Source organism: Arvicola amphibius, chromosome 3 (genome assembly GCF_903992535.2).
Source record: "Arvicola amphibius chromosome 3, mArvAmp1.2, whole genome shotgun sequence".
Lineage (NCBI taxonomy): Eukaryota > Metazoa > Chordata > Mammalia > Rodentia > Cricetidae > Arvicola > Arvicola amphibius.
Window position 1 is genome coordinate 47,599,551 of NC_052049.1, and position 23,304 is coordinate 47,622,854.

The window sequence follows — 23,304 nt, forward strand, 5'->3', positions numbered from 1 at the left end:
TTTGGTTTGTTCTTAGATTTATTGTATATGTATAAGTATTTTGCTTGCATGTATGTATATGTGTCGTGTATATGCACCTGATTCCCTTGGAGGCTGAAAGAGGGCAACTGGTCCCCTGGAATGGGAGTCAGCAGGTGGTTGTTTATGAACTACAATATGGAAGCTGAGGACTGAACCGGATCCTCTGCAAGAGTAACAAGTGCTTTTAACTGCAGAGCCATCTCTCCAGCCCCAGTCATTCTAGTTTTAAATCTATATGTGGACATAAGTTTTCCCAGCGCTATTTATTTAAGAAGCTTTCTATTCTATAGTGTATTGTTTTGGCACCTGTAGATATATGGGTTTGTTTATTTATTCTTTTCTTTTGACCTGTATTTCTTTTTTATGCTATTGACCTGCTGTTTCTGTTACTGTGGTTCTTTTAATATATTTTGAAATAGGTATTTTGATACTTGCTGCATTGCTTCATTTTCTCAGGATTGCTTTGGCTGTTCAGACTTTTGTGCTTCTGTCTGAATTTTTGTATTGTATTTTCTAGTTCTATGGAGAATGAATGTCTTTAATATTCTGAAAAGAATTACATTGGCTTTTGATGTGGGATGCCCCTCTATATGCTGTGAATATGTTTTATTACCATTGATTAATAAAGAAGCTGCTTTGGCATATGGTAGAATAGGATATAGCTAGGCTGGAAATCCAAACAAAGATACAGGGGAAAAAGAAGGCGGAGTCTGGGAGATGCGAGCAGCTACCAGAGAAGTAAGATGTGAGGTAAAGCCACAGGAATGTGGCAATACATAGATTAATAGAAATGTGTTAATTTAAGATGTAAAAGCTAGTTAGTTGTAAGCCTGAGCCATTGGCCAAACAGTTTGTAATGAATATTAAACCTCAGAGTGGTTATTTGGGAACTAGCAGGAGGGAGAGAAACCTTGCTGTGACAAAACAGTGTGATCAAATGCAGCTTGGAGGGAGGAAAGGGTTTCTTTTTTACCTTCCAAATGACATGCATATTTGTGAAGTGTTCCATATTTTTGAAAATGTGGTACATTTACACAATATAGTACTACACAGCAAAAAAAATAACGACATCTTAACTTTTGCAGGAAAGTGGATGGAGCTAGAAAACATTATTTTGAGTGAGATAACCCAGGCACAGAAAGATAATTATCACATGTACTCACTCATAGGTGGTTTTTAAACACAAAGCAAAGAAAATAACCTATAAACCACAATCCCAGAGAACTTATACAACAATGAGGACACTAAGAGAGACATACATAAATCTAATCTACATGGGAAATAGAAAAAGACAAGATCTCCTGAGTATATTGGGAGCATTGGGACCTTGGGGGAGGGTTAAATGGGGGAAGGGAGAGACAGGGAGGGGAGTAGAGAAAAATGTAGAGTTCAATAAAAATCAATTAAAAAAACAAATTATAGTCCATCATTGAGGGAAATCAGAGCTGGAGGAAGGGACAGAAGGGATGGCCATGGAGCAATGCTGCTTACTGGCTTGCTTGGTTTTCTTACCCAGGGACACTGGCCCAGAGCTGGTACCATACCATCCCTGTGGCCTGAGCCCTCCATTATTAATCATTAATCAAGAGAATGCTCCACAGACTTGCCTACAGGCCAGTGTTGTGAATTATTTTCTCCATTGAGGTTCCACTTTCCAGGTGACTCTGACTTCTGTCAAGTTGACAAAAATCTAACTAGGATAATTGCTTCAACCAGTACAGCTGATGTAGCAATTTTAACTCCCCTGATCTATGAACCTGGGTGGTCATTTCATCTTTTAGTGTCTTCAGATTCCTCAGTGTTTGTCATTTCCATTTTTTATCTGCTGTGGGATTTTTTGTTTTGTTTTTAAGGTTCTTATGAATAGGATTCTTTTCCTGGTTTCATTCTCAATGAGTTGTTTATTATTATTATATAGAAATATTGTTTTTTGTTGTTTTGGGTTTTTTTGTTGTTGTTTTGTTTTGATTTTAGTTTTTTCAAGACAGGGTTTCTCTGTAGCTTTGGAGCCTGTTCTGGAACTAGCTCTTGTAGACTAGGCTGGCCTCGAACTCACAGAGATCCGCCTGCCTCTGCCTCCTGAGTGCTGGGATTAAAGGCGTGTGTCACCAGCACCCAGCTGATTTGTATATTTTTATATCCTGCCTTGTTGCATTTATTTACCTGTCCTAAGAGTCTTTGGGTAGAATATTTAGGATTTTCTATGTGTAGAATCACATAGGGATAATTTGACTTCCTTTCCTTTTTCTGTCTCTTTCATCTCTTTTAATTGTTAAAACTAGAATTTCAAGTATCATATTAATCAGAGAGTGGAAAGAGTGGAAATCTCTATCTTATTTCTGATCTTAGATTAAATGCTTTCATTTTAGTTCCATTTGTTATCTCTGAATTTGTCACATATAGCCTTTATTGAGTTGTAATATCATCTTTCTATATACTTATTGAAGGGTTTTATCATGGAGGTATATTGAATTTTATCAGAGACTTCATTCTTCTCTATTGAGATGATTATGTGATATTTATTCTTGGTTGTATTTTAAGCTCAGCTATTGATTTGTATATGTTAAGTCATCCTCACTCTTTGGGATGAAATCAACTCTATCGTGATATATGATCTTTTTAAGATACTTTTTTTTTTCCATCTGAGTAAACATAGATTAAGGAACAGTGAGAAAGACCACAAGAGAATGTGAGGAATTACAAGGGAGGAGTGCTTATTTAATTATTTCTACAAATATTTAATTGAAGATTTCTGCATTGTATTCAGCAAGAATGTTGTTGATCCATAGCTGTTTTTACTCTGTCATCAGGTTTTGTAAGGCAATTTGAGTAATTTACTCATGGAGTAAATTTGAAAGAGTTTTGTTGAGTAGATTGATTTTCTTTAAGTGTGATAAAATTTGGTAGTGAATTCTTCTGGTTCTGAGGTCTTTATTGAGTAACTTTTTATAACTACTTCACTTTTAATTCTGTAGTGGTTATTACTCTATGTAGTTTTCCCCCCTCCAATATACTCTTGCTTCAGTTTTGGTAGGTCATATACACCAGACATTTCTGAATTTATTTTAGAGTTTCCAGTTTATTGGCTTATGGTTTTCAAAGTATTAATGATCCTTTTTATTTCAATGGTACTGTAATATCTGTCCCCTTGTCACCATTTTGGGGGCAGTGTTCTCTGTTTTAATAGGTTAACTATCTGGCAAAGACTAGTTTATTTCATTCTTTCTTCCTATTTTCTTTCATTTCCTATCTTCCAAGTTTGGATTCAGTTACTGCCTTTCTAAAGTTTTGATTGCTTACTATATTTTGATGTTTTTCTTTTGTGTGGTGTCTGTGTGCACGGAGGCCAGAATACAGCTTTGGATGCCATTCCTCAGGTGGATCCACCTTGGTTTTGAGGCAGTCTGTTAGTGGCTTGGACCTCACCAGATGGGCCAGCCTGGCTTGTTAAGAAGCTGCAGAGGTCAGCCTTTGTCCATCTCCCTAACTGTGGAACACGTGCATGTCACATGCCCAGCTTTTGTTAATGTGTGTTCTGGACGTGGACCTCATGTTTTTATGGCAACTTCTTTACCAGTCCTGCTTTCACTCCAGCCTCATTTTTCTTTCTAATGTTAATGTAGCTGTCTCAGCTATAAACTTTCTACTTAGCACAGCTTTTCTATATGGGAACTGGTGTTACAGATGGTTGTCAACTACCATGTGGCTTCTGGAAACTAAACCTGAGTCTTCAAGAACAGGTCCTCTTTCTTCTTTTTCTTTTAGTTTTTGGCTTTTCGAGACAGGGTTTCTCTGTGAAATAGCCCTGGCTGTCCTGAAAGTCACTTTGTAGACCAGTCTGGCCTCAAACTCAGAGATCCTCCTGCGTACTCTGCTTCCAGAGTACTGGGCTTAAAGGTGTGTGCCACCACTGCTTAGCTCTTTTTTCTCCTCTTTCTCCTCTTCCCTTTTTGTTGTTGTTTTGTTTTTGTTTTTTAGACAGAATCTATGTAGCCCTTGCTGTCCCAGAACTCTTTGTGTAGATCAGCTGATCTCAAACTCAGCAGAGATCCACCTGCTTGTGCCTCCTGAGTGCTAGGATTAAAGGAGCGTACCATTACACCCAGCCAAGAAATAAGAACTCTTCAACTGTTGGGCCATTTCTCGACCCCTTTTCTGTATTTTTCTTCAGATAGGCATCTCCCTGATTTAGTTAGACTGGCTGGCCAGTGTCTCACTGCCCCTTCCCCTGTCAGTCAGTCAGTCAGTCTGTGAGGTCACAGGCACATAGTGCTGCCCTGGCCTTTTATGTGGGTTCTGAAGGTCTGAACTCAGGTTCTCATTCTCATGGCAGCACTTGCTGACCGGCCATCTCCCAAATTCTTTGAGTAGAAGGATTTTTATTGCATTTGTGATTTCTTTAATCAAACTTTTGTGTGGGTGTATTATTAAATGGTGCTATGTATAAATCTATCTGATCTTACTGAAACTTTATGTATTTGTGAGTAGGTATTTTGTCTGTCTGTCTGATTGATTGATTGATCTATATTGTTGAGAGTTATATATGGAAAGTACTATAACATATTGGGGCCTATATTTTTCTTTCTGTGTCAGTGTTCTTTGCTTTATAAAATTTAGTACTGTGACATTCACATTATAAATGTTCCTTAGATTTAATTCAGTATTGTTGAATTGTGTGAGCCTTTAAGTATGAGTGCATCCCGAACTGTTATTTTTGCTGCTGTGACCATTGTTTTCTAGCTTGTATTTCTGATCCCAGGACTCTCGTTGGAATAGTTACTTCATAAAGTAGCTTCTGATTTATTGGTTTTGTATGTGTTGTTTTTTGTGCAGTGAGAGTTTACAAACAACTTCAGTTGTTCAAGATGCCATATGCTTGTCTCCTTCTGAAAGTGGTGATTCTGAAAAGCCTCCTCCTAAGGTGAATCTTATATCTCGGAAGAGAATTCACTGTAGTCCTGAAGAAAACATTCTTGTACCTCCTGCCAAAAAGTCCTCAATTTCTCCGGGAGTTGATTGTCAAGAATGTGCTTCTGAGGTGAGATTAGATACTATATTGTCAAGAATCTGTTTATTCTTTACATCTATCCGAAACTTTTACATATATGTACGTACATACACACACGCATGCACGCTCACACACGCGTGCACATACACACGCGCGCACACACACAGATGGATGAGCAGATGAAAAAATATTTCTGATACTTCTCATCATTAGTATTCCAGCTGAAGGTTTTTTAACCTTCATTTTTAACCAGTTCAAAAAAAATAATTGATTAATATTAATCAGGAAACTTACAATGACTGAAAATAAGGCCAATAATTTCATGTCAATCAGGATCTTCACTCTGCCACCCACTTAGTAACTGTGGGCTGTAGATTAACAACTTCATACTCTGGATGAGTTTTCTGATGTGTGAAAAATAATAGTAATATTTTCTTCATTATGTGTTAACCTTTCCTTTGCTCTCGGGAATACAACCAGATCTTCTGAGGCCCTATATGTTCTTGTCTGTCTTCTGAGCCCTATATGTTCCGTTCTGTCTTCTGAGCCCTATATGTTCTGGTCTGTCTTCTGAGCCCTATATGTTCTGGTCTGTCTTCTGAGCCCTATGTGTTCCGCTCTGTCTTCTGAGCCCTATATGTTCTTGTCTGTCTTCTGAGCCCTATATGTTCTGGTCTGTCTTCTGAGCCCTATATGTTCTGGTCTGTCTTCTGAGCCCTATGTGTTCCGCTCTGTCTAGTGGCATTCTGTACTAGTCTCGATCTCACTTGATAACCACCTCACATTGACTTTGAGTTCTTGGAATGCTCTGTAATCCTTCACGTCCTGATACATTTCGTTGGTTGTCCCATCTGTATGGAGCATTTCCTTACGAAACATCACTGATTTAGCTCATTTATTGCTACCTCAGGGAGTCCAGTCAGACCTCAGAGATGCAGTCCCTGTTCACTGTTAGTTTCCTAGTACCCTCTTGTTTTTGTTATGTTTCTGATATTCATAATCAGTGACTTTACTATGAGAAGTCAATTTAAAATTATGTTCTCCAAAGAAAAGTTGGAGGACAACAGTGGTTGGTAGTAAACAAAGTATCACTGTTATTTAATCCGATAGGAAAAGTTTTGTATTCCATATTCTTAATTTTTTGTGTTTATTGATAAAATTAAGCATCTTTCCATGTGCTTAAGAATTACTTATTTCTGTATTTGTTTCTTTTGCTGTGAAATAACTTCTATATTCTTATTTATTTATTTACATACCACTCCTAGATCCCCCCTCTCCTCTCTTTCCATCCCCCCCCCACCCCATCCATCCGCTCCTTATTGAGGCAGGATCAAGTGCCCACTTCCCTCCCTCCTAGGCTGAGCAAGGTATTTCTCCATAGATAGTGGGCTCCACAAAGTCACTTCATGCACTAGGGTTAGATCCTGTCCCACTGCCAGTGGCTCCACATACTGCCCAAGCCACACCATTGTCACCTGCTTTCACGGGGCTTAGTTTGGTCCTAAGTAGGTACCCCAGTTGTCAGTGAGCTCCTGCTAGCTCGGGTCAGCTGATTCTGGATTTCCCCACTGTGGTCTTGACGCTCCTTCCTTTCTTCAGTTGTACTCTAGTAGCTCAGCCCAGTGGTTAGTTGTGGATCTCTGCATCTGCTTCCATCTGTTTCTGGATGAGGGTTCTAGCTTTTCTGGGGTTGTGGACTGCAAACTGGTTATCCTTTGCTTTATGTTTGGTATCCACTTATGAGTAAGCACAGTAATGTTTGGTGTTTTGTTTTGTTTTGTTTTACTGCTGAGTAGTGCTCCGTCATGTAAATGAACCACATTTTCTTTATCTCCTCTTTGACCGATGGGCATCTAGGTTGTTTCCAGGTTCTGGTTGGCTATTACAAATAAAACTGCTATGAACATAGTTGAGCAAATATTCTTGTGTTGTGCATGTGCCTCCTTTGGGTATATGCCCAAAAATTGTATTGCTGGGTCTTGAGGTAGATTGATGTTGTCCTCTTGTTTAGTGGTTGCTGCCTTTTAAGCTACAGCTATCCTAGTCAGCATCTGCAACAAGAGCCGCAGCCTGAGGAAATTCCTAGTCTAGGCTTATTGGTAAGCACCAGGCCAATGAGTGACTTGTCTTCAAAGGGATGATTAATATTCCTGAGGATAACACCAGGGATTGTCTTTTGACCGCCCATTACTCCTTCTCCATTGACTTAAAATTGTAAAATGCAAATAAAAAATACAGAATGCTGTTAATATATTAAGAAAATATGTATGGGGCTGAAGACTTGGCTCATCAGTTAAAAAGCACTTGTTGCTCTAGCAGAGGACCTATATTCGATTCCCAGCACCCACATGGCGGTTCACTATGTGACTCCTGTCCCAATGGCTCCGATCCCTCTACTGACCTCACGTTGTGCAAAGACACACATGCAGACAAGACATTCAGATACATAAGAATAATAATATTTAAAAAAAGGAAAATGCCTGCTGGCCTTATTTGTCAATATATTTTATAAGCTTTTATTTTATAAACTTTGTTTTGTTTTAACAATAAAATATTGTATATACAAAATTTCTCCCTGTCTTTTTCTTTATTTTGAGGCTGGACTAAAATTCAGAATTATTTTGCCTCTGCCTTCCAGGCTGGGATTCTACATAAGCACTGCCACAGCCATCTTTCTCCTCCACTGTTCTCAGCCCAAAGTAGCAGTAGTATAAACTTTGTTTGCTTGAATCCAGGAATTTGAAATCAGCCTGGGCAGTATTGCAAAACCCTTAGTCTTTTTTTTTTCTTTTCCCCCTAACGTATGAATAGTTCTGTGAATAAGTATAATTTTCTTCTTTTGAATTATATAACTTTGTAAAGTTATGAAGTAGACTTTTATCATGTTGCTTCATTTTTACATTTCTGAAATGGAGTACTAATTGACCATGATGTAGTATTTTGTTAATTGGCTCTTTTTAAAGGTGTTTGAGTTGAGGGGCCAGAGATGCACCTCAGTGGTAGAGCCTTGCTTAGCTTGTGTGCGACCATGACTTGTATACTCAGCACCATGAACATGGAAAGTTGTTTCATTTGATATCTTCTCTCTTGAGATTTGGCAGTTGGTATCAATATTATCCTGAGATAAAAGACATTTGACAACTTTTATTTTTCTACTGTGCTCTAGAGCAGTTTAATATCAGCAATGTACCGTTTTTGCAAACGTTTAATTGGTGGTATAATTCTGACTCGAGAGCTTTCATTATAGCATGATGGAGGGGTTAGAATTTTAATTTTACTTAATAAATGGAGTTCTAAAACTTTGTATATTTTCTTGAACAGGTATGTTCAAAGGAATTCAATGTTTTTGAGAAAACAGGTGAGATCAATTTAAATATGATTTTATTTTTGCTAAGTACCCCTGATTATTTCTGATGCATCTTGAGCTTGAAATAAATCCTCACTCATTTTTATCTAATATCTCAAACCACTGACTCTCTCTTTTGAAACTTACTCTCTAATATTGCACTAGCAATAATTTTTTTTTAAAGTTTTTTAAGAGCCATACTTTTGTAAAACAGGTATCTGACAAACCTCAGATACACTAAATTTGAAGAGGAATAATATCATTTCAAAATCCCTCATCTGTGCTTGTATTCTGAAGTGCTTTTATTACATTTCACTCCAGGTGTTTCAGATTTACAGTAAGGTCTTTGATACATTTTAAATTGAGTTTTATACAGGATAAGAGATAGAGATAGCTAATTAGCTCCATTCTGAATGAGAGTAACCAGAATACACAGTGAAGTTTCTCAGCACTTCATTGAAGAGACTAGGCTCTCTTCTTCGTTGTCTTAGTTCCTTTGTTGAAAATCAGGTGGCTGTAATTGCATATTTATGTCTATTCCTTTATTCTACTGAATTACATATTTGTATCTACATATATACATGCTATTTCTGTTACTACAGTTCTATGTTATATTTTGTTATTATCTTTGGGAGAGAGCTGGTCTGGTCTATTGTTAATGCTTTCTCACTGTGGTTTTAATTTGATTCCAACACTTTTATTTGTGTTCTATTCTTTGCCTGTCCCTGCTCTCCTCTACCTCTATTCTTATATCTCAAAATCTGGTTACATCCATGTTGCTAAGTCTTCTCTGGGTCCTGAATTGATTACTTCGTTTATTTACATGTTTGTGTCTTTGAAATCATTGATCATTTTTACTAGTAGACTTGAGTTCTTTGTCCTGCATTTTCCCAGTTCTGGTGCTGATTTGCCTTTTAATGGTTTTTGTGTTGCAGTTTGCCAACTTGCTCATTGGTGGGACAGATAATTCTGGGTCCTATTTGTTTTGTTTTTTAAGACAGCATTTCATTGTCTATTCTTAGCTGTTCTTGAACTTCTGGCAATCTTTTTGCCTTTGCCTCCCAACTGCTGGGATTCTGGGCATGTATAACCACACCCAGAGATACAAAATGTAGCCCTGGTTGGCCTGGAACTCACTGAGTTCACTAGGCAGGCTGACTTCACAGAGATCTGCCTCTGCCTCCTAAGTGCTGGCCTTAGTTCCTTGTTTTTGTTGCTTACTCTTTCTATTACTGCATGCTTTCCAGCTGTCCTATGATCTCTTTTTTTGCTTGCTCATGCCCTTGCTTGTTTTCTCCTTGGGATATTCTATACTTTCTTTTCCTGACTTGTCAATCCTGGTGTTGCACATAGGCTGTTGTTGGTCTTCTGCCTTGGCAACTTCCAGTTCCCCAAATCATTTTTCTTTTCTTTTTTTAATATAGGGTCTTACTCTATAGGACAGGCTGGCCTAGAACTCTCTGTGTAGCCCAGGCTGGCCTAAAACTCATGCAGCAATCTTTTTATATTAGCCTTTTGAGTGCTGGGATTACAGGCTTAAGCCAGCATGCCCTACTTCAACTGGTAATTCCTAATAGTCTACTCCACCGATATAATATAGATTGGTTTTGCTGAGCTAGGTTTATAGAACACCATGAATACCTCAGATACTCCAATTTAATTGACTTTTTAAATATTTCAATATGCTCTCTCTTTCTCTCTCCTTTGTTTTTTTTTTTCTCTTTGAAGAAGAGTCTTGCATGGGACAAGGCATTTTCCCTACTTCAGAGAGCACACATACAACTCCTAAACCTCAAAAGGAGTACAATGAACCAGCTTTTCAGAATGCAGGATTGAGATCTCCTGATGAAATAAAAGATGCGTGTGTGGAAAAGACCATGACTCAGTTGCCTCAGGATGAGATGGTGTCTGATAAAGAAGAGAAGACTGGTCCTGTTTCCAGTTCAGAACAAAGGGATAGCATGACGTCATCCTCAAAACCTCCTCTGACCAGGTATTGTTAGAAATTCTTTAGTGACTTTTTCTCTGTCCCCAGGTGAGTATGTAACATGCATAACAGAGATGAAACCCAGAACCTAGTAATTTATAGATGTGGCCTCCATCGGTTGTGTGTCTGTGAGACAGCAGAGTCGGTGCCCAGTGGCTCTGGAATTTCCAAATACTGTGCCATTTTTCACCTAGGCTTGTAGTATTGGTTTCCTTAGGGTCATACCTACTGCTACCACAGTGTTTCCTATATACACTAGAAAGAAGTCTTTAGGGTAATTGGTAATGACAGGCTTTAACCTGCTAAGTGGAGGACAACAGGCACTAGCTTCCACTAAGGGGAGAAGACTTGAATGTTTTTAAAAGGCTGGGCTGTGGTAGCTAACTTCTTTAATTCCAGCACTTGGGGGAACAGCAAAGGCATCTTAGGGAGACAACTCAAAAGGATCTTTGAGTTGAGGCCAGCCTAGTCTAGGGCTTCATAAAGAAATACTGTTTAGCCAGGCAGTGGTCACTTACACTTTTCATCCCAGCATTTGTGGGGGCAGAGGCAAGCAGATCTATATAAGTTCGAGGACAGCCTGGTCTATAGAAAAAGTTCCAGGACAGGTTCCAAAGCTACACAGAAACCCTGTCTCAAAAAACAAATAGAAAAAGAAACCCTGTTCAAAAAGGGCTTATTTCATCTTATTTCATTCATTATTTAGATGAACACTGCACATCTAAAGCTTACAGTCAGAGCCCGTTTGCATTGTAGACATCATTTGATTCAGGCTGCACTTGTTTCAGATTCTGAGTTCCATTATTATTTTTGTTATTATCTTTAAATGTAAAAAGTAAAACATTAATATCTTTTCTAACCTTTAGGGTTTACTGAAATTAGAAAATAGTAAGAAAGTACTATCAGGTTTAAAACAAGTTGAGAAGCAAAAGGGAGGGCAGAGTAAAAAACTTTTTTCAGAAATAGCTCAACAGGCTCTTCTCAGGCTGCAGGGCCATGTGGTTTCTACTGCAGCTGTCCTACTTTGTTTGCAGCACAGAAGCGGCTGTGCCATGAACACTGCACATCTAAAGCTTACAGTCAGAGCCCGTTTGCATTGTAGACGTCATTTGATTCAGGCTGCACTTGTTTCAGATTCTGAGTTCCATTTTTAATAGCACCCCAGGTGACTTGTGTGCACTTTTCAGCTTGGGCAGCCTTGTCCCTGTCGTCGGTAGACATCATAGCATAGTGTCATCAGTACCTAGTACAGTGTACCACTTTAGATTAATGCAAATAAACTTACATTAAGACCATGTCTTTCCTTTGTTTTAGTTCTTTTTGTTTGTTTTTTGAGACAGGGTCTCTCTGTGTAGCCCTGGCTGTCCTGGAACTCACTCTGCCTCTGCCTCCTGAGTGCTGGGATTAAAGATGTGCACCACTACATAGGAGTGTGCTTTGCTGAGTATGCTAACACATGCCTGTAGCATCACAGGAATCAGAGGCTCTGGAAAATTCTGACTACATAGATAGAAAGACCTATGAGGTGGGGGGGAGAGGGGGAGAGAGAGAGAGAGGTGTGTTTGTGTGTCTGTTTGTGTACATGTTGAATATCTCTATATTTTCATTTCTAGACCTGGCAGAAGACCTTTGGGATTTTTGTCTTTAATATGCCCAAAAAATAGTTTGGATTCTGACGAAGCGACTCAAACCCATAGTAAGAAGCGCCTAAGGCCTCATATACCTGCATCACGACGAAATTTGAAAAAACCTAATTTACTTAATACAAGCCAGAAAAAAAGTGAAGAATCTTCTTCTGATCCACTCCCATCTCCAAGTATTACTGATCCTCAGTCTGATGATACTGGAAAGTCAGCAGCTCAGGTATGTGAGAGCTATTGTATTTTATATGTCATCTCAGCTAGGGAAAATGTAGCAATTTATTTTCAGTTGCAGGTCAGAAATTATTTCAGTATAACTTCCATATACCACAATAAGCTATTAAACTAGCCATCGATGGGATACTTAATTGTCATTCCTTCAAATCAAAGACTCCGCTGACCTATAGAAGCAAAATGAAATACTGTTTGTAGTTTTATTTGTCTTAGGAGTAATGTTCTGGCACATAAAAATTCAAAGAAGCATAATTGTAGAATGTGTTTGTATGTCATTTCTGTGTATTCTGCAGTTGTCTAAGGGCAAGAACCAGCCAGCCCCCTACAGTGCTGGTGATTTAACTTGGGGCTTCATGCATTCTAGGAACATACTACCAGTGAGCGTTTGTCTAAACAAACAGAAACGAAAACAGAACCCGCAGGTCTTAGCAGATCTTTGTTGAATACAGGAACAGCTTTCAGTCTCACTCTTTCTCATAGTTTCCATTTTTGAGATCATTGTAAATTTTGTGTGTAGTTGTAAGACATACTACAAAAAGTAAATAAATCCATTCATCTTTTCCCCAGTTTTCCTCAGTGCTAACAACATTTTGCAAAATGCTGTTCTAACTTTGACATTGGCCCAATGATAGTCTACAACAGCTGTCCAGACCCCTTGTGTTGTTCGTCTATGTATCCGGGCCTGCTTCCTCCCCACTCCCTCCTTAACAATCTATTCATTGAGTCTGTCATTTCAGAAATGTTGCATACGTTGTATTACACATTTCAGATTAGGTTCCCTCACCAACAGAGCTTCCTGAATATCCATTCAGATAGTTTTGTATGTTAGTAATTTGTTGATTTTTCTGGCTGACCTGGAGATTGTGCTGTTTCTGTCCATCTCTGAGTAGGTAGCTTGTTACTTTTTGTTGCAAAATAGTGGTGTGGTGTGAATGTATCACAGTGTATTTTTTTTTTTAATTTGAATGGAGTTTTTAACACTATCCTGGAACTCACTCTGTAGACCAAGCCATCCTTGAACTCAGAGATCTGCCTGCCTTCTGGGATTAAAGACTCAGCCTTTTTCTTTTTTTTTTTCTTTAAATGCCCTTCCCTGTAGAAAGTTGTTTTAAGTTTCTTACTATTGTGAGCAGAGGTGATGTGAACACTTAATGTTTGTGTACATATAAACATATTTTTATTTTCTAGTGGCAAATGTCTGGAAGTATCCTTATTGTTGAAGTTTTGTTGTTTTGTTTTTTTTTCTTCCTTTTTTCTTTTCTTTTTTGAGACAAAAATCTCAAGAATGAAGCTTAATGAAGCTCTTGACTAAGTCTTCTGAGTGTGGGAATTACATGCTTGTGCCACCACACGCTGGCCTGTCTGTATGACTGTATGGCCTTTCATTATTGGGTTGTACTACTTAGTAATAGCAATTTTTTATTAGGCATTTAGGTTGTTCCTAATTATGTTCCATATCAAACAGCACAGTCTTATAAGTAAATTCCGTTCATCTGTAGACTAATAGATAGTAGTAGAACGGTATAGAGTACGGCTATCCAGTGAGTCCTACAAGTACTTGTTCTATTAAGAGATACGGTTGTAAATGCTTTGCCAAAAGGAATGATGAACGGTTGTTCTTTTGGTAGCTACTACCTGCTCTGTCTCTGTAGGGACCATGCCTAGTACCATGCTATCAGTTTACACTGCCAGTGTACCCTCTGCCTCCACCTTGTACACACACTTTTGTTTTTTGGATTGAGGTCATGATCTTGGTTTGTAGCCCAAGATGGCCTTTAGCTAGAATCCCAGGATTTAAGATTATAGCAGTGTACCACCATGCCAGTTCATCCTCCATAGCCCTTATGAGCAGATGGTCCTACTGTGTGTTTTAACTTCTGTGTCAGTCATTCATACTGTTTTCTGGGTATTTGACTTTTTGAAAAACTTGTCTCATATATATAAGATTTGTAGAGATCTTAAGCATAGTAAGAAAAGGGTGTATTTGGTGATAAAGGCTGCAGTATTTTCTATATGCCATATATGTTATTATTTTATTTTTGCTTTTACCATGCAGACATTTTTTAGTTTTTATTTCTTTTTATTTCATGTGCATTCATGATTTTCGCTTGCATGTATGTCTGTATGAGGAACTGGAGTTACAGGCAGGTGTGAGCTGCCAGGTGGGTTCTGGGAATTGAACCTGGGTCCTCTGGAAGATGGGCTAGGGATTGAGCCCAGGGCTTCAGACCAGTTAGGCAGGCATTCACTGTACCACTGCTCTACAGATGCAGTCCTCACTGGTAGTGTATCCACACTGTATTACATTTTAGTTCTCCTCTCTTCCTAGGTTTCTTCTGATCAGCCATCGCTAAAAGAGAAATGTAAAAGTAGGCCAAAACAGGCATGTGAGGAGGAGGCCACCACAGTCTCCGAGTTTGTCTTCGATGACATCTTCATTGAAGTGGATGAAACAGAATAAAGCACTCTTCTGGGTTCTTCCTTTCTTCCTTTTTTTCTTTCTATTTTTGTAATAAGTTCGAAATTTCCAGAGTCACTGATGTTAGCAAAGCAGTGTTTAGAAAAGGACCACTGCCTGTTTTTATTTAGGTCAATTTCGAATATTTATTAAGCTTAATTTAAAGCTTTTATAATCAGTGGAAACCATGTCATTCTGAAATACCAAGCAATTAAGACTGCTCTCTCTGACAGACACTTTAACTTGTTTACATTTGACTCTCCCCGTGCTGAGCACACCTGGACTTCTGGACTGCGTGGATACACGTCTGTATAAATCATAGTGCTGACATACTTGGAGCTTGATTGTATTTAACATTGGTGACCTTCTTCTGTAAAGGTGGTTTTGTTTCTGTTTGTGTGTGTGTATTTTTCTTTTGTTTTGGAGGGTGATGAAGGTCTGTTTATTTGCCTGTAGGTATATGAAAGCAAGTTGTGAAACTCCACTTTGGTATGGTAAAGTTAAAACTTTTCTATTATTAGCTATTTGACTGAAAAATGTGTATTTTTCTAATTCATGGTGATGTAACATTAGTTCTAATTGAAGATCTAGTATTTAAACTTGCTATTTATAAAGATTGAACATCAAAGAGATTATTTATTTTTAAATTTTTTATTTAAAAGCATATCCCGATTTAATTATTTTGACTTATCAGATGTGGGCAAAGAAAGCATTAACAAATAATTTGTCTCCTTTTCCTCTTTACTTTTAAAGCTATTTTAAAATGTCATAATTAAAAAATGTTTAGGTGGTGTCTGTATTTTGAATACTTTTCTCATACTTTAGTACATTGAATTTATACTGTGAATTTTTTTTTGCTTTTCTTATTTCTTCTATTATCTCAGGATTTTCATTGGAAGAAAAAAATTTAATGTTAAGAGACATGTTGTATAAAACAATCTTCTACACACACACACACCCCTTAAAAAAAACAGTGATAGATTTTTCCCCTACTAAATTCTGCTCACAGGATGTGTAGGCCTTTAACCACAGAACATGATTCTTCTGCTAAAGCAGAAAATATGACAGGAAAACTTTGCAAAACTGTGATTGTCATCATTATGAACTTAGGTTTTTTTTTTATTTTTTTAATTTTGAGACTTAGTGATTTATATAAGGGTATTCTCTTACAGATTTTCCTTGTTTCAGATTAATCTGAAAGACCAAATTTATTGATTTTATTAGAAAAATCTCATAGCTCAGTACATTAACTCAGTAGTTAGAAAGTTTTTTTCACAAAATACTGTTTGAAACTGTAGACCAAGGGGTCCTAGTGGCGGCTGTGTGGCCCTGCTGGTTCAGCAGGAGCAGGAGCGTGCCTGGGCTTTTACTTAGGGAACACGTCTTAGGCTATAGCTCCACGCTCCCCCTCTCCCGCTAAAACAGGGTTGTGTGTCCCAGACTAGCCCTGGACTCTGTAGATGACAGTGTTCTTCAGTGGGATCCTCCAGTCTCCACTCCCAGAGCTGGGTTACAGGAGTACACCACCATGCACTTTTTAATGCTGTGCTGGAGTAGAACCAAGGCTTCCCACAAGAGCTCTGCCCACTGAGCGTCCTGTCCTGGGCTAAGTGCTTTTTGTCTGAAGGTGCTGATGTCTCTACGTAGGAGTTATTTGTCATAGAAGTTGTAAAATGTGCCTATGATTTAGAAAACTGTGTTGAGTGTATTATGAAATGATCAGTACTTCAATTGGAAAAGTATTTTTACATCTAGCTAAGTTTCATCTTTATATATTGATAAAATGATGACCACTTTTCAAGTTAGGTGAAAAAGAAAGTTTTCACTTCAGCTTTCTAGCCTAAGCGAAAAAGGCTAGTAGGGCTCAGTGAGTCTAGAGTGAGAGGCGAGTCCACTGAAACCTACCGTGAGCGCATTTCTCATTCCGTGTCTTAGGGTGAAATGTATGATTCAACATCTTGATTATAAAGGAAGATCTATAAATTAGATGGAAATTATCAAAAGTATACATCTATTCATGTGATTAATGTCACAAAATCATGGGTTAATTTACAGTGCTATTTCAATGCCGTTTGTAAATTTAAAAGTTTCTGTTCTGTAAAGGTTTTTTTTTTTTTTTTTATTAATGTTACTTGGGTTAGATCACCATAACTAAACTATTATTTATCCCTGTATAATATTTATTTTTTTAACATCTGTCTCATGTTTGTCTGTAAAACTGATTTTATGGAAGATGTAATTTATTGTGTAAAGAGTACAAGGGTGTTCGTTGTATAGAGAATCAAGTCAGTCACAAATTGTCCAGCTGTTACAGCCTCCAAACGGATGTTGGGAAGAGAAACACAATCAGTGTACTTAGCCTTAAGGCAGAAAGATCCCTGGTGGTGTAAACATGCTTCCAGGAATTTGTTCTATAAATCTTTGACTTTTTTCCTCCTGAATGCTTAACATCTAAGCAGGTGACCAGTCATGGTTTAAAAGTCTAATTGCTTATAAATGATTAAGACATAGATAAAAAAATGAACATCCACTGTTTACCACCATATTATTCTAAATGCAGGTAACCATGTATACTGACTTGCTTGAAGGAGTTTTTGATAAAAGAAACAATATCTGTCATTTGTAAATTTTCTTGTTCTAAAGAAAGCAGTTATGTTCTGTTGATAAAAATTATGTAAATAAAAAGTTATTTTATATCATTTTCGTTTTGTCCTTTTCAAAACAACAAAAGATATTTATGCTCAGTTAACTAATTTCAGTTTTCAGTTATAATCTATACTTTATAAAAATAGTATTGCCAGGCATGGTGGTGTCTCAAGTCTGCAATCCCATAACCCACTAGCAGGGGCAGGAGGAGTGTGAGTTTGACAAAGTGAACCCTTTGCTCTCTCAGAAAATAAAAGAAGAAAGAAAAGAAAATGTACATAGCATAGTTAGAAGAATTCTTGATGCTTCTTGTGAAGGATTCTTTTAATTTGCAAGAATAAATGATGGGCTTTCCTGCATATTTAAAGTTTTGTTTACTCTTACTTGTTTTCTAATGAATTTTACATAGCTCAAGACTTTTTGTTTCTTCCTCCCTAGCACACATGCTTTGTTTTCTTTGTAACAAGAGAAATTGAAGCTTTAGTCCCAGAGATAATTTAAAACAAACAAAAAGGATTTTGAATTGTTTATTGGCAAGTATTGGTTGCCCAAAAGTTTTTGCTGAGAGAATTATCTGTGGTAACTTGGTTAGCGTGGCCATTTCTTTAGATACATAAAAGTTGTGGATTTTGTCTCACCATCAAAGAGATATGTTTATAGCTAAACTGTTCTGTTTACTTTTAGAGATATTGTGAAATAGAAATTCTTATTTTTCTTATGATGGTGTAGGCATTGACACTTACATAAACGTGTGTGGTGCTACCTGAGTGAGGGTTTGAGTTCAGCCTGGATTCTGCCTTTGCTGATTTTTTTCCCCCCAACTTGACACAAGCCGTGATTGTTTTGGAAGAGAGAACTTCAGCTGAGAAAATATGGCCCAAAAATCGGCATGTAGACGAGTCTGGGGGCATTTTTTTTGATTCATGATTGCTGCAGGCGGGTCCAGCCTACTGTGAGGTGCCGCGCCTGGGCAGGTGGTGCCGCGCCTGGGCAGGTGGTTCTGAATTCTGTGAAATGGGAGCTGAGCAAGCCAGTGAGCAGTGCTTCTCCACTGTCTGCTCCGGTTCCTGCCTTGAGTTCGGCTGATTGCCCTTAGTAATGGACGGTGATCAGGACAGGCAAGCAAACTGAAACGGTGTCTGGGAACAAGAAGAATGGGGAATTGCTCAGTGCTGGAGCACTGTTACAGAGAACCTGAGTTTGGTTCCCAGCACCCTGTTGGCAAACTCCACCACCTGCTGTAACTAGCTTGAGGGCAGCTCTGGCCTTTTTCTGGCCTCTGGACAACTGCATTCATTTTTATACTTGGTTACAGTCATTGATGCATACACATAATTAAAGTAAATCTTAAGACCCTAATAGTCCAATCCCAAATATTCAGTCCTACCTACAACATATATGTAACACTCAGCAGTTTGCATTCATATATTTACACACACACACACTCACACATTTAAAGAATAAGATGATTTGAGAAGGAGTGGGATGGGGTGGGAACTCATGAGGGGTGGGAGGGGCAATTGATAACTTATTTTAATTAAATTAAAAAATAATTTTTTGGACAGAGTTTTGTGTAGTCCAGGCTGGCTTCAAACTCACAATTAGCCTGGGTTAACTTTGAACTTCTTATACTTGTAGTTTGCCTCTTGAGTGCTGGACTTAACATTTTTCTTTTGGCCTCAGTGCTAGAATAAATGCTTCATTCAGGTCAACCGTTCCGGTTTGTTTCCTTATGTGGCTTGTATGCTGTGTGACTCTTTAGGTTGTTTTCTTCTGCATTGCAAGACCTTATTTGGGGTCAACTTATATAGCAAGGTAGAATACTTAATGTCATACGTGATAAACTCACTTTGAGTTTGCTTAAATGCCCACGTTTCCCTTAGATTTTAAAAACCTTGTCAGTTCTGGGGATATAGAGGGCTTAGGGCATAAGAGCACTTGCTGCACAAGTATAAGGACCTAAGTTTGGATTCAGCACCCACATACAAGCTGGGAATTTCTGCATATCTGTGTTAATTCCAGGACTGTATAGGAATGGAAGGATCACAGGCTTTTTAGCTGCAAACCTCTAGCTCCAAGTTCAGTAAAAGACTTGATCTCAAAGAAATAAGGCAGGGAGGACACCTGGCGTTCTCTGGCTTCCATGTGTGCACCTGCACACACATGCAAATACAATGTGCACAAAGTGTCACTCCTTCAAAATAAGCACCATTTAATATAGAAGACATTCATCTCCTCCCTTCTCTCTCTCCTCGTGTGTGTGTGTGTGTGTGTGTGCGTGTCTGTTTATGGAGCTCAGAACCTTTTGCATCCTAGGCAAGCATTATACCACTTAGCTACACCCCCAGCCCAACACTATTTGTATGATTGTTGGAGAATATTATTCTAAGGTGTGTGACTTTTGTTTATGCTGCATATGCTGTGAAGTTGTGATTCTTTGCCTGTCTAAAACACCTGATGTCTAATAAAGAGCTGAATGGCCAATAGCGAGGCAGAAGCAAGGATAGACAGGGCTGGCAGGCAGAGAGGATGAATGGAAGGAGAAACGAGGAAGAGGAGAGCAAGAGAACAAGGAGAGGAGGACATCAGGGGCAGCCACCCTGTCACCCACGGAGTAAGAGTGAATCTAAGACAAAGGGAAGAAAAGGGAAAAGTCCAGAGGCAAAAGGTGGACAGGAAATTTAAGTTTAGAAAAGGTGGCAAGAGACAAGTCAAGCTAAGGTTGTCAGTCATTACAAAGAATAAATCTCCATGTGTGATTTATATGGGAGCTGGGTGGTGCCCCCCCCCAAAAGTCGAAAGAGTAAAACATCACACTACATATGATGATGGTGTCTTCTGCAAAGTTCAAGTTCCAGCATTAGACCGTGTCTCATTCTGTCGCCCAGATTGGCCTCTGAATGCCTAGGCTCGCAGAAGTTCTCAGTGTCAACACATTAGGTTGCTGAGGCCCCCAGACTCATGCCACTAAGCAAGTGAAACTCTCCAGTGCTCGATGATTTATAAGCATAGTCTCTCAGAGGGTGACTGAATCACGAGGACTCTGCTCTTATGAATGGGACTTAGATGTCCTTATAAGAGCTGAGGAAGGGCGTTTTCTTTCTTTCCACTCCTCCGTTTTGTGGGACTCCAGATGATGCAGCAGCATGACATCTTAGGAGACTCGGTTCTTGGAAGGCACCATTCTTGCTGGGATCTTTGTCTTGGACATCATATTTCCCAGACATAGTTCTGTTTATATATATTACCTAGTTAAAGGTAACTTTTATTTTGTTGGTGATGTTTTTGAGACAGGGTCACACTAAGTAGGTAGCTCTTGGCGGCTTTTTAGCTCACAGAGATCCACCTGCCTCTGCCTCTGGAATGATGGGGTCATAGGTGTGCGCCACTATGCCCTCAAGTGGCAAGTTTCAGACAGCCTTTTATAGCAGCACAGACAGACACTGCCTCAAAGGGTACTAAACTGCATAGCATAAGTGATTTGCGGCAAAGGATGCAACAGTGCTGGTGTTTGTGCTGTTTGCTGCAGGGTAATAAAACGTGGAGCTCTGACAGGTTGTTCCCCCTACTCTGAGACTGGGCTCTTTGTAGACAGACTGGTAATTAGCTACTTCTGGAACCTATTCCATTTGGCAAGATGGGACTCTTGGTAAGCTACCATAGTTTTCTGCGGGCAAGGCTTCTTCGGTAAAGCTGCCAATTAGTGAAGTCCCTGACCCCAAAGAGAGAAAGAGAGAGCAGCCCTGCCCGGTTTCCATTTCAGCTGTGTTGTGCTCCTACTTGATCTGGCTCTTACTCGGTAGTCATTTGTGCTCTTCTCTCATAAAGCGCTCATAAAGTCTGGAACCACATTCACTCCCAGACCATAGCCGACCCTCTCTCTAGCTTGTCCATTCTTCTGATGTTCCAAGCACTTTACTTTCTCCTCCAAGGAAGCATGTGTAATGATAGCATGTAAGTGTTCAATAAGTACGTGAGTGGGGGAAAAAAAAAAGTTAAGGGACTTCGTTTAGTGTTTTTAATCCTTATGGGTGTGTTGAGGGTCTCTTCCTGAACATCCCAATACTGGTGTCTACAATCTGTCACGTTCTAAGAGTGATCAGACGTGCTCTGCAGTGGAGGGGCTAACTAGGGGCGGCTGCACGCCTATGACAGAAGCGCTTCCCCTACGCTGTCAGTGCAGCCACTGTCCGGATTGCAGCGGCTCCCCTCTAGTCAACCCAGGGCTCCTGGGCTCGCGATGGAACCGGGCCTCGCGGAGCTGTTCTTCTGCTCCTCATTGGCGGGATCGAGAGGCGTGGCGCGTGGCCCTGACCAATGGGAAGTGGCCTGCTGTGGCACGTGTGCAGAGGGCTGGCCCCGGAGCTGGTGGACCAGGATTGTTGTGCAAGGACTCAGGTAGAGCAGCTGCCCGGAGCTGCACCTCTGGTGGGCGAAAGGACTCTCCGCGGGCCGCCCTCGCTCTCCTCGCTCTCTCGGTGCTCGCCGCTGCCATGTGGGGCGCGCTGAGGTCAGCTCTGCGGCCCTGCGCTCGGGCCGCTGTCTCCCGGTCGCGCGCCTATCATGGGGACTCGGTGGCCCGACTAGGCACCCAGCCTGACTCGGGCTCCTCCACCTACCAGGTAGGTTGAGGGAGCGTCCAGGTGGCCCTGTTTGCTCTGCTGGCCCGAGTCGCCAGTGGCCTGAGGGTGGGCACGCTTGGATCTCTGCTTTTCTTTCCTCTGCAGCTCAAGGCATTATTCTGGAAGGCAATAGGGTCCTATGAAGTTTGCAGAAGAAAATCGTCCCGGTGAGATATTAGTTCACTCTTAGAACTGGCACTGGCCTTTTGTGTCACTAAATCAGTGATTCTAAAAACCCCTCCCAGCATTGCCTCTTGGGAAGCTTGCAGATGCTTGAGCCCAGTTAGGCAACTTCCGGGTCTCAGAGGTGGGGTCCTCATGTTTGCATGGCCCACATATTCCTTAGGGGTCTTGTGGCAGCCACCTTTTCGCTGGGCCTTGTTCACATGCGTTTGTTCAATAATTATGTTAACAATAAACACATATCCTACCTACCTTTAAATAGCTTTTCTTGGACTTGGGAGGCTTCCTCAGACCAAAGAAGCAACGCGTAACTTATGAAATATCAAAGCTGGAAAATTGCACTCTGGTCCATGGCTTCTAAGCCTATAAAGAGAACATCTAAATTCTTCACAGAACCAGCAGTTTTTGGTCTGGGAAGAAGTTAACTTAGAATCACCGAATTGCAGTATTTTAAGTACTTGGCTTGAATGTTTGGGAATGGAACTCGTTTTGGGCTGGGAGATGTGAACAAGAAGTCAGATCGCTGTGAGGCTGTGTGGTAACTGGTTTCTAACCCCTGAAAGGCTGAACGCACATGAAGTTATGGGTGAAATGGAGTTAGGTTAGGAAAGACCTGGCGATTCAAGTTGGAAGACCGAGGCTAGACTGAAAACCAGGAGAAGTGGATACCTTTGCCCTTTAAAATTAACATGTATTAGCTGGCTGTGCTGACCCGTCTCAATCCCAGCCTTAGTTCCATCCTTTGGGAGGCAGAAACAGGTGGATCTTTGTGAGTTTGAGTCCAACTTGGTCTACAAAGCCAGTTCCAGGACAGCCAGAGTTATAAAGTGAGATCCCTCCCCCCCCCCCCCCCCCCCCCCCCGCGCGTGCAAAAGAAAACACCACCACGACAACATAATAAAATAATAAAACTAGTATATACTAGCTATACAAAACAATGTAATATGTACATACATTACAGTCTTGTCTTCTCTCCACTCTTCTGCTGGTCCCTTTCCTCTTTCCAGATAGTCTACTTTCATGTCATGATGTGTATGTGTATATACACACCATATATATCATGTCATATATATAATCTATTCTGCATATTAAGGAGACAATGTGGCATTTGTTTCCCTGACTCTAGTTGTTTTACCTAACATAATGGTTCCAACTTTCT

The 23,304-nt window shown here is 39.8% G+C and overlaps 2 protein-coding genes across 2 annotated transcripts in view; both read left to right on the forward strand.

The window, feature by feature from the left end:
- Window positions 1-17,393, forward strand: part of Bdp1 (B double prime 1, subunit of RNA polymerase III transcription initiation factor IIIB) — a 105,073-nt gene extending 87,680 nt beyond the window's left edge. The window contains exons 40-44 of the mRNA XM_042054683.1: window positions 4,855-5,059; window positions 8,351-8,387; window positions 10,104-10,368; window positions 11,976-12,225; window positions 14,566-17,393. Coding sequence (XP_041910617.1) covers window positions 4,855-5,059; window positions 8,351-8,387; window positions 10,104-10,368; window positions 11,976-12,225; window positions 14,566-14,697 — 889 coding nt within the window. The 3' untranslated portion in view covers window positions 14,698-17,393. The remainder of the gene's footprint in view (window positions 1-4,854; window positions 5,060-8,350; window positions 8,388-10,103; window positions 10,369-11,975; window positions 12,226-14,565) is intronic.
- A 4,306-nt stretch (window positions 17,394-21,699) lies between these two features.
- Window positions 21,700-23,304, forward strand: part of Mccc2 (methylcrotonyl-CoA carboxylase subunit 2) — a 69,221-nt gene continuing 67,616 nt past the window's right edge. The window contains exon 1 of the mRNA XM_038323534.1: window positions 21,700-21,962. Coding sequence (XP_038179462.1) covers window positions 21,834-21,962 — 129 coding nt within the window. The 5' untranslated portion in view covers window positions 21,700-21,833. The remainder of the gene's footprint in view (window positions 21,963-23,304) is intronic.